General features: G+C 41.8%; 1 protein-coding gene across 5 annotated transcripts in view; it reads right to left on the bottom strand.

Moving 5' to 3' along the window:
* Positions 1 to 12,215, bottom strand: part of LOC140699576 (trafficking protein particle complex subunit 9-like) — a 325,083-nt gene that overhangs the window by 245,901 nt on the left and 66,967 nt on the right. For 3 of the 5 annotated variants that reach the window (XM_072972240.1, XM_072972238.1, XM_072972239.1), the window contains one exon: positions 1,101 to 1,622. The exons of 1 other annotated variant lie outside the window; for it this stretch is intronic. In XM_072972240.1, coding sequence (XP_072828341.1) covers positions 1,374 to 1,622 — 249 coding nt within the window. In that variant the 3' untranslated portion in view covers positions 1,101 to 1,373. Of the gene's footprint in view, positions 1 to 1,100; positions 1,623 to 12,215 lie in introns of those variants that run through there. One more of the 5 variants, XR_012077778.1, reaches the window with a different exon arrangement.

The following is a 12,215-nucleotide window of genomic DNA, read 5'->3' as shown; positions in this document are numbered from 1 at the left end:
ATGAGTCAATTAAAGTGAAAAATACAAGGACATTATTTAGGCTGAGGGAAGACAGGGAAGCTCTTTGAAGATCTGACACTCCACTGAGACCCAAAGGACAACTCTGGCACTGCAGGTGAAGGGCAGGGACACACTGATAAAGGGCTGAAATCCAGAATATACCAAAATTTCTTTACACTCAACAAGAAGGATGAATAACCTGATTAAAAAATGAGCAAAATGCCTGAACACACACCTCATCAAAGAAGAAATCTAGATGCCAAAGAAGCCTTTGGAAAGATGCTCCACAGCACCTGTCATCAAGGGGATGCAGACTGAAACAGAGAGATACCACTGCACACCTGTCAGAACTGCCAAAATGCAGAACACTGACAGCACCGAATGGTGGTGAGGATGTGGAGCACCAGAAATTATAATGCATTGTTGGTGGAAATGAAAAATGGCCCAGGTACTTTGGAAACGGTCTGGCAATTTTTTACAGAGCTAAACGTAATTCTAACATATGATCCGGCAACTGTGCTCCTTGGTGTTTACTCGATGAAATGGAAACTTATGTTCACTCACAAATCTGCATACAGATGTTAATAGCAGCTTTATTCATACTCAACAGAATTCAGAAGCAACTAAGCTCTTCTTCAGTAGGTGAATGGATAAATAAAATGTGGTCCCGCCAGAAAATGGACTATTATTTGGTGCTAAAATGAAATGAGTTATCAAGGAATGGAAAGACATGGAGGAACCTTAAATGCATATTACCAAGTGAAAGAAGCCAATCTGGGAAGTTTCAGCAACTGTCTGATTCCAACTGTATGGTGTTCTGGGAAAGGGAAAAACACAGAGACTGAAAGATCAGTGGCTGCCAGAGGCTAGAGGGGAAAGAGCAATGAATGAGGTGCAGCATGGAGCATTTTAAGGTCACTAAGACTGACGACTCTGTATGATGTTGTGATGGTGGATACATGTCATTGTACATCTGTCCAAACCCACAGAGTGCACAACACAATGTGTAAATCCTAGTGTCAACTATGGGCTATGGGTGATGATGACGTGTCAGTGTAGGTTCACCCATTGTCACAAATGTACACTCTGGTGCAGGTGTCAATATTGAGGAGGCTGTGGGGACAAACTGCAGTGCATACACCCAATCCAGCCCCAGCCACCGCTGTTAATAAAGCTCTATGGGTGTGTGGACTGTCTGGCTGTTCTGGCATCTAAACAGCAGAGCTGAGCAGCTGCACCAGAGATCAGGAGGTTTTCAGACCCTGAAATATTTACCCCCAAGCCCTTGAAAGGAAAAGTCTGCTGAGCCCTGTTCTAAATGAATCAAAATTCACCCTGATGAGGCAGGACAGCAGGGCCCAAACCAGGCATGGTTAATGGGGCTGAAGCAATGTTTTAGTTCCAACACATTTGCTGAACTCCTGCAGGTCCAGCGACAGACTGTAGCCAGGAAGCGTCTGCAGGAGGAGTTGGGAGCAGGCCTTCCCGCCAGGCTCTGGGATGCCGGGGGCCGCGTGCCGCACGGGGGCCACCCGCTTGAAGAAGGTGGACTTGCAGTGGAAGCCGATCAACTCGTAGAGCTCGGAGAGGATGCTGCACGGCTGAATTCTCTCCTCGGAACGCTGAAGCACAAGGAGAAAAGCAACAAGCATCTGAATGAAACACGTAAGTGAAAAAAGACCCTTAAAAATGGTTTTCCCTTAAAACAGAGACCCGATGACACAGGAAGGAAGAGGAAGGCTGACTTAGTGCACTGATGTGACCGGATACAGAAACGCAGGGAAGCAGCACTGTGCAGACACTCCAGACCCCCTCTGGGCCCCACCTCTCCGCATTCCACATGTCCCTTTACTAGAAAAGCCCGTATTCCCTGAAATAGAGGAATCTGCTACCTAAACATGGGACACAGAGAAGGGAAAGAGGAAAAGGAAGGGAAAGTAAAGGAACAACAGTTCATCTAGACCCTAGGGTCTGGGTGGGACTTTCACCAAACACACAACTTCTCAAAGCACAGAGCGCACAGGGAGAGGCTGACAGAGTGACTGCGACTTCTGCTCCTAAAGCACCCAGCTACCTGTCAGCACACGCTGCGCCCGTTACTGAATCATTACAATCATCTCAGAAACAACTACTACCCCGGCTCACAGGCAAGGAAATCTGAAACTCGGGGAGGAATTATTATCATCCTGGACAAAGTCCCACAGCCCAGTAGTCTCAGAGCCTCCGGCAGACCCTGGGCTAAAATGCTCCTCATCACCACGGGCCCTGAGACTCAGGCTGAGGCCACGTCAGGTCTGCACGGGCCCAGAGCACAGTCTGTGGGACAGGGAATGCTCCCACTCGAAGTGCCAGGTCAAGGCCCTCAGGAACTTGTGTAATGAAACCAAATCCCCAAACTCATTTCCAACCCACTGCCCTGTCCGGGAGGACTGCTCGGCACAACTGCGCTGTCACCTGTGCACAGGCTGAGCAAGGGGCCCAGACGGTGATGTGACATCCCAGTGGAAGTGGCTCGGAGACCACTTCATCACAGGACAGTTTCTCCCGGCTTCCAACGTTAACTCTCCATTCCATTTCCAACTGGAAAGTAAGTTTAGACTTGTTTTCCTCTCTTAGAAACAAAGAGAGCGGTAAAATCAGAGGGTAACTCAAGACTGAGGAAGAGTCTCCTGGTCATTTGCAAGGATAGGCCGGGGAGGGAACAGAGACAGGGATCAGAAAGACCCGTGTTCCAGTCCAAAGTCTGCACGTCACTCGCTTTGACAGTTTCCTTTTTAATACAGGTGATAAAATCTAATTATGATTGTTGGGAAAACTAAATGAAATAACGTATTCCACTAGCATAGGTGTAAAATCCTCCATGAGTGTTCCAGAAATGGACGTGATCGTGGTTAGTTACTGTCTGCCAATTCTTGTGTTCTCAGCTCACATCACCCAACCAGAGATGTGCGAGAGAATGCCTCACCAGCCAGCAGCCTTCTCCAACTTGGAAACTTACAGTGTCCGAAGAGCAGGCAGTTTTGGATGCTTTGCGGCACTCTGGAGGTAGCACTCCAGTGATGACTTTAAAAAGCTGGGGAGAATTTAGGGGACCATACAGTTCAAATACAGAGTACTCATTCCATGTCTACAAATATTCATCTCTAGCCATGATGATTAAGAGAGGAAATACATATTCAAACATACATCATTTTCCCACATAAGTGCATCAAAACAATTTGGAAAGAGTGTAACTTTCTTCTCTAGATCACACAGCGGGGATTACAAGGTTTGTACTGACAGCCCTACTTGTAAATCATCTGCAAACGTAACTGGGTCCACTATCAGTCATCATAATTTGAAGGGAATGTTAGAAAAGAAAAAAGCCAAGCTAATACTCTCCAGTCTTTTGTTTGGTTACGATGTCACAGAAGAGATGGACAGCTCAATAAGGAACCACTCTGCCGTGATCACGGAGCCGGGGAGCGGGATGTGCGGCAAGATGTATGACGCAGCCGCAACTGTGCCCATGCTTCTAGGCAGGTACCCAAAGTCACCTTGACAAGGTGTGAAACGTTTATGCCCACGTCCTCAAAACCTGACATGTATTAAAGAGAAATGGAAACTTATAAACGGCCAATACCCTTGGTGGATACACCGTCCAAAGAGCAAAATCACAGTTTGACAACAGGCCATCCCGGTACCTTGGGATTCATTCTTGAAGAACCTTAAAAACCACTCCTCTGTCCTCAAGAAGTGCTGCCTACTAGTCCTATCTTTGGCTCATGGATACCGCATGTTGAAGTGAACTTCAATGTCTGCACAGATTTGACTGTCTTTCTCCAGGTTCACTTGTCCATTCTGAAGAGGCCTGAGTTAAGTCCAAATTCCTTAAGATTAATTCCCTCCAGTGACAACTCAACGAGCCTGTAATTACAAGCCAACTGAACAGGACTGTCCTCAGCGAAAAATGTCACCAACCCTTCACTGCTTTCTTAAACTCCTCTCCTGGTTAATTGCAACATACTAACATCACCCTCCACCAAGTTCCCCAACTATGTCAAATAGAAAGTAAGGTCCATAAAAGAGGAGACAACTCCATAGTCACCTTTGAATTCCTAGCATAAAGTAATGTCAATAAATAGAACTATGATTATGGCTTCTTTCCTTTAAAACCTTTCTGGTTATTTAAATGAGACCATGGAAGGGAGGTGTTTGAGTCCAGTATCTTGATCCAGAAGACTCTGGAGGCCTTTTTCAGAATGGCTGTCCACTGATTCATTCAAAACACACCTTCTCTTTCCGGGAGGAGCTGTGATTTTCTGCCATGGGTTTGTGGTCACTCTCATGCCAGAACAGCTTTAAACTAAATCCTTACTTTGGATATGTTATTTTTTCCCGCTTCCAAAAAATTTTACTTTCCTTACTTCCTTGCCTTGAGGAATGTTTTTATTCTTTTCTTTCTAATTCAACCTTTTATAAAGCAGGATTCTCAGGATGTGCTTGGCCTTACATAAGAACAGCCATCCAACTCCCAGTGTGAGAGGCCACAGGCTCACCTCCTGCCCTCCTGCCAGGGCAACTGAAACTCAGTTCAGGAGCCAACCGGCACCCCAGGGCTTCTAAGGCTCACGTATCTCCCAGAATCCCTGCTTTCTGGTTTGTCTTGGCTTCTGAGAATTTCCCCTCACTTTCTTGACTATTAGCTGTGCAGCTTGAAAGATGAGGAAGGAAGGTTTTATTTCTTAATCAGAATTTAAAGGAACTTATGTAATGAAGCTTTTCACGAGTTTCTAGAACCCTCCATTGCTGAGACAGAAAACACACAAGATATTTTCTAAATTTAGCTGTCATGTGCATTTTTTCTTTGCTTTTGTTTTGTTAACTGCTAATAGACATTTTTTAATTAAAAAATAAAATAAGGCCCCAAATAAGATAGAAAATTGAAGGGGCAAACAAAATTAAAGAGCAAAGACAGAAAAATGATAAGTACTCTACAAAGTTAATAGAATAAATACACTATGGATCAGACCAGCAATTCTCAGTAACAGCTAATTGAAACCTGACCATGAGGTAAAACGTCTCTCCTGTCAGGAGATGACCAACAGAAAATAGAATTAAATCAACAACCTAAAATTCTAAGTCTGGCGAGGTATAGAAGTCTACCAGCTAAATGTGTCTTCTTCTGGAAAAGAGGGAGACTCACCAGCTCTTTTCTGTGGAGCCTGAGCCCAGGGGAGGACAGTGAAGTGTGTTCTGTAAGTACCCAATTAGCAAAGTGAGTGATGAATAAAGAGATGTGAGCTTTGATGAGAGATGATACTACTATTCACTTGTCCTGTAAAGTATGTCTTCGCGTTCAGAGATCAATATCTTGGCAGGAAAATGCACAGCCCGGGACCAGACCACTTCTGTGATTGTGACACTGCACTTAGATGTCTCAAGGGCACCTCCAACTCCACCTGCAAAGAGCTAACTTCACGGTGTTCCTCCCATAGCCATCCTGCCCAGGGCCCCTAGTCGGGGGCAAGGTCTCCCTGCCTCTCCCAGCTCAGGCCAATCACTCACAGATGTGACAAGATCCCTCCTTCAAGGACAAATTTCCTCAGTCAACGAGATCCACCACCCACACCTGTCCTACCAGGTACTCACTGGCACTCCCTCAGCACTGACTCTGCTGGGGACCATGCTGCACACTGTGCACACGTTATCTCACTGGATCTACACAGCAGTCCTGGGAATTCGGTACATCACTGCTTCTATTGATTAGATAAATTGTTTCACTTCCTTGGGTGTGTCATCCAAAGTGACACGGCTACTGAGCCACAAACCTGGGACTGAAAATCACTTGAAAACTGAACACTGCTACACCTCGCAGCCACCCTACTCTGACTCATCACATCACCTCCTGCCGAGCCTTCTAAATGTTTCTAAGCATTCTACAAGACAAAAGTGATCTACGAGAGCACCACACTCCCCTACTTAAAATCTGTCAATGACGGTCCACTGCTCTTAGGAGAAAGCCCCACCGGGCCTGAGCACAGCCCAACGGCCCGGCATCCGCTTTCCCTGCGCGGCCGCGCCGCCTCACCCACCACGCAGCTCTACACGTGCAGCGTCCAGGACAGGGATGCTGACTCCGTACAACCCGGGGCTCGTCTCACTCAAACAATGATCACCCTCTTCAGTGGTTACCTTCTTCAATACTGAATCTCAGAAAAATATTTTCTCTGGATGAATCAATATCTTTTTCCTTACAACTTCCCATCATTGATAATGAGCTCCCCCCAAAAGAGAGAAGACCTAATCCTCAGTCTCCTTATCTGTAAAGTGCAAATAACAGGGAAATATGAGAGGTTTTATTAGAAGTAATATTCATGTGAGGCTGAGGGACAATTCCCAACATACAGTAAGTACTCAATATGTGCTTACTTAATATTAATAAGAATAGATTACATTCCAGCAACCTTAAATCAATGCTTTATGGCTTTGTCTAAAAGACTACCGACAAACTGTTGGACGAACTGTTTTGAGCAGATCAGCACAAGTGTACTGGGCGAGGTAAGCGCTGACTCCAGTTACAGCTGCAACCAACCAGCACTACGGGGCGGGAGCAGTTTGCTCAAACTCTTACATGTTGCTTGAGCATTTAGTTGTAGTTATTGAATAAAGACAGGTATTATTTACTCAAAGCTCCTGAAACATAAATCTTCAAAGATTGATGCAAATTATGTTTCAAGTACAACACTCTCACTAGAAATTACTTGAAAATTATAGTCTTAGTTCCTCCGCACATCTAAAGAGCATTTTCCTAATGTATCTGACTATATACTCTGAAAGGATTGTTTAAAAGAAATTAAGATGAAGCCATCCTGAATAAGATCTCAGTATCATCTACACAAACCCCACCCAAAAGTCTCATTTCTCACTTCCACATAGGTGTTCAGATGGCTTAAGCTGGGTCTTGGTTTCTTATGACACGGGGGTGGGAAGAATTGTGGATAGATCAATGTAGCAAATATAAACCTAGTGTATTTGCTATGTAGGAATCCTAGAAATAAATAAATTGTTATATATAGTCCCACCCTTATGAAGCTAAGCCTTTCCATTTACAACAGCATAAAAAATAAAATGAGAGATACATTTAACAAAAGTTTACAAGATTTGTACATTGAATATTTTGAAGTATCACCAAAAAAAAATTTAAAATATCTTCATATATGGAAGGCATCCCATGATCATGCAATGGTAGAAAATATTGTTAAAAATGTTAAGACTTCCCAAAGTAATCTACATATTTAATGGAATCCCTATCAAAATTCCAGCTGACTTCTTTGCAAAAATTGAAAAACTGATCCCAAAATTCTTATTGAAAACAAGGGACCCAGGTCAGCCAAAACAATCTTGAAAAAGAAGAGCAAATTTGGAGGACTCACTCAAAGGTTACAGCAAATCTATAGGACTCAAGTCATTATGCTTCTGTCATAAGTTTGGATGCAGAAATCTATGAGACACAATAAAAAATCCTGGGGGGAAACTTACATTTACAGTCAGTTTTCCAGAAATGTGCCAACAACACTCCATTGAAAATATAGTCTATTCAACAAATGCAGCAGAGACACCTGGGTATCTGAAGGCAAAAGAATGAATCTGGAATCTGGACCCCGTATTTTATATAACAAATATTAATTCAAAATGGATCACAGACAGAAACGTAAAAACTAAATGTATGAACTTTCTAAAAGAAGACATAGTATGAATCTTTGTGGTCATAGGATAGGCTATGGCTTCCTAGATACAATACCAAGAGCACAAGTGATAATACAAAATAGATAAAATGGACTCCATCAAATTAAAATCATTTGTTACAAAGGACATCATCAAGAGTGTGAAATGAAAGGGGAAAGGGGTAGCTCAAATGATAGAGTGCGTGCTAAGGAAGAAAAACAAAATGAATAAATCTAATTACCTCCCCTATAAAGAAATTGTTTTAATGTTTAAAAAATTTAAAGTGAAATGACAATCTGCAGAATAGGAGAAAAATCTTGCAAAGCATATATCTAATAAGAGACTAGTATCCAGGATATAAAACAAATGCTTACAACTGAACAATACAAAGAAAATCGACCCAATTTTTTAATTTGCCAAGGATTTAAATAGAGACACAATTGGCCAATAAGCATCTGAAAAGATGCTCAGCATCACTAGCGAAATCAAAATCAAAATGAGATCTCATTTTAAACTCACTAGGATGGTTATAATCAAAACATGGACAATAACAAGTGTCAGTCAGGAGGCAGAGAAATGGATACCCTCAATATGCAGCCGTTGGAAAGGGGCAATGGTGCAGCTTCTTTGGAAAAGCCCGATGTTTCCTCAAAAGGTTAGAGTTATGTGGCTGAGCAATTCCACTCCTACATGTAGAGTCATCCTTCAGTGTCCTCGGGGGGTTGGTTTCAGGAGCCCCCCACCCTGGATACCATAATCCAAGGATGATCAAGTCCCTTTGCAATCAGCCATCTGGATCCATGAAGTGGAAACTACAGATATGGTGGGCCAACTGTACAGCCAACAGAATGGAAAGGTATTCTCACAAAAACTTGCACATCAATATTCATAGCAGTATCATTCAGAGTAGCTAAAAGTCACTAAAAATATCCATCCATCAATGAATGGATCAACAAAATTACCAAGAATAGTCCCACAAACTTTTGGTAATTGAATCTTTGACAAAGGAGGTGAGAACATACGATGGAGTAAAGACAGCCTCTTCAGCAAATGGTGCAGGGAAAACTGCACAGCTGCATGTAAATCAATGAAGTTAGACTACCCCCTCACAACATACAAAAAAATGAATTCAAAATGGCTTAAATACTTAAAATTGTAGACAAGACACTATAAACCTCTTAGAAGAAGACATAGGCAAAACATCTGACATATATCTCAACAATGTTTTCCAAGAGCAGTCTACTCAAGCAATAGAAATACAAGCAAAAATATACAAGTGGGTTCTAATTAAACTTACAAGCTTTTGCACAGAAAAGAAAACAAAAATTAAAGCAAAAAGACAACCTATGTAATGGGAGAAAATAGTTGCATTAAATGAAAGTGACAAGGGCTTAATTCCCAGAATATGTAAACAGCTTTTACACTTGATAAAAAAGAAAAGCAAACAATTCAATCCAAAAATGGGCAGAAGTCCTAAAGAAACATTTCTCCAATGAAGACATGCAAATGGCCAATAGGCACATGAAAAAATGCTCAATATCATTATCAGAGAAATGCAAATCAAAACTGCAAACAAGTATCACCTTTCACCAGTCAGAATAGCCATCATTCAGAAGTTCATAGACACTAAATGCTGGAGAGGCTGTGGAGAATTGGGAACACTCCTACACTGTGGTGGGAATGCAGTTTGGTGGAGCCATTGTGGAAAACTGTATAGAGGTTCCTCAAAAGACAAAACCTTGGGGGCCCAGATGACACAGCAATCCCACTCCAGGGCATATATCCGTAAGGAACCGTAATTCAAAAAGACACTTTCACCCCAATGTTCACAGCAGCACTATTTACAATATCAAGACATGGAAACAACCTAAATGTCCACTGACAGACGACTGGATAAAGAGGTTGTAGTATATATGTCCAATAGACTACTATTCAGCAATAAAATAATAATAAAATAATGCCATTTGCAGCAATATGAATGGACCAGGAGAATGTCATTCTAAGTGAAATAAGCCAGAAAGAGAAAGAAAAATACCATATGAGATCGCTCACATGTGGAATCTAAAACAAACAAACAAACAAAAAAAAAAAACAAAGAAACAAAAAGATAAACTTATCTACAGAACAGAAACAGACACAGAGACATAGAAACCAAACTATGGTTACCAGAGGGGAGAGGGTGTGGGAAGGAATAAATCGGGAGTTCAAGAATTGCAGATGCTGAGTATGTATACAATAAACAGCAAGTTTATACTGTATAGCACAGGAGAATATATTTAATAACTTATAGTAACTTATGTTTAAAAAGAATATGAAAATGAATACAGGTATGTTCCTATTTAACTGAAGTTTTGTGCTGTACACAAGAAACTGACGCAACACTATAAACTGACTAGACTTCAATGAAAATATTTTTAAATAGACCAAAAACGAAAAAAAAGGAAAAGGATATTATCAAACAAAAAGAATAAAGTACTGATTCACGCTACAATATGAATGATCTTTGAAAATTTATGCTAAAATAAGCCCGTTACAAAAGGGCAAATAGTGCCCTTTAAGGTGAACTGTATCTAAGCATTTATTGTACTACTCCTGTAAATTTTCCGGAGTTTTGAAGTCTATCAATATCAAAATAAAATGTATTATTCATTAAAAACTTAAAACGCTTCCTCACAGGAGGGCTTTAATTATTAAATGCAGAAAAGCATGTAAAACTCTTGGAACAACAATTTTCACGTCCACACACAGTCACTGCTGTCACTGCCACTCAGAGGGTGGTGCCAGCGCTGATGAGAGCTGCCTCCACTCGCTCCCCTGCAGACAGGAGTGAAGGCCTGAGCTTTGACAGGCAGGGTTTGCGTGAACCTGGGTCAGCCACAGCCACGTCCCACACTCTGCGTTACACAAATTTCTTATACAAACTGCAACATGTAATGTAAACACTCTAGAGGGATGTATCTTACAACACAGGGAATACAGACAATGTTTTACAGTAACTATAAATGGAGCATCTATTGTACACCTGAAACATATATTTTAAATCAGCTATGTCTTTATAAAAAATTAAAAAATAATTTAAAAATCTTATCCCTTTAATATTCAATTTGGTTTTTAATTAACTACTAAACAGCTTAGAATATATAAAAGCATTTAAGTGTGATGTTTGTTTACATATTTATTTACTTCAGCCTCCTGCTAAAAGAGAAATTAAACAATTTTTTTAAACAGAGCTTAACAACCATAACAACAACAAGGCAAAACTGAGAGTGAAGAGAAAATGGAGATTCAATACTTAAATGAAACCAGGGGGAGGTAAACTCATAAAAATGGATTCCATGAAGTCAGGGCAAGTGTTAAAGGCCGACTACAAATTCAGCTGTAAGATTCTTGGCAGCTAAAGCAAAAAGAAAAAGATGATGGGGCAGGTGGTAGAGCGTGTGCTTAGTGTGCACGGGGTCCTGGGTTCAAGCCCCAGGGCCTCCACTAACAGATAAATATACCTAATTACCTACCCCCCAAAAGAGCCCCAAAGAAAAGAAAAAGAGAAATTTCTTTCCAAAAAAATCCTGATATTAAATTTGGATTAAATACTTAAAAAAAAAAAAGAAAAATAGAAAAGATGAGTGACACTGTGAAGGAAAACCCCAGCTGGGCTAACAAGCTAAGTCACAAATCTAAGTGTGATAAGTGTCGGTTTACTGATCTAAGTTTTGCTGGGCTAACTCGTAAATCTGAAGTTCAGTGTCAGTTTACTGGGCTAACAAGCTAACTCGTAAATCCAAGGTCAACAATTGTCAGTAACGTGATCTGTTCCAAATTGATAAGCTTCAGTGTACTGATTCCTTGCTTTTTGTTGTTTGAGCCTTATTGGCTAAAAGCCCCATACTTGTAATTAACCCTATAAAACCTCATGTGCACGTCTTGGAGGTGCTCAGGGCTTGGGAACAGAAGCCCCTCTGAGCCCGCTGGCATAATAAATCTCAGTACTCCCACCCTCTGAGTGGTGCTTATTTCTTGGCTGGCCTGTTGTTTCCATAACAACACAAGCGATATTGCCCGTGAGATAAATCTGCGATGGCTGCTGGCAGGTCCCCATTTCTCATGTGGGAAAATCTGAAACATATTTCTCACCACTCAGAGTCATCCTCAGCCCACCCCACATCTCCCGCTGTTAAATGCAGGAGCACACGCAGGGCCCGGCCTTTGCTGTCTCTGTGTCATCACAGTGAGACAGGATGGAAGGGGGCAGAGCAAGCCATTCAAGAAAGACCACAGCAATTAACATCAAAATGGTGAAGAATTCAACCCCCAATAGGCCTTGAGGCTCAGGATGAAGAGATTTAACTTCTAGCAGATCTTGAGCTTCATTATACACCCATTGTAATAGTAACATGGTGAATAACAGGACCCCAGGCACCATGGCAGTCCCAAGGCTAGCCACAAAAGGTCAAAGGGTGGGAAATGGCCAACTCCCTGGGAATCCCAGCTCCTTGCCCTAAGGCTGGTCC

This window comes from Vicugna pacos, chromosome 11, assembly GCF_048564905.1.
Source record: "Vicugna pacos chromosome 11, VicPac4, whole genome shotgun sequence".
Taxonomy (NCBI): Eukaryota; Metazoa; Chordata; class Mammalia; order Artiodactyla; family Camelidae; genus Vicugna; species Vicugna pacos.
The sequence above is the reverse complement of the archived record's forward strand: the minus strand, read 5'-3'. Positions and strand labels throughout refer to the sequence as shown.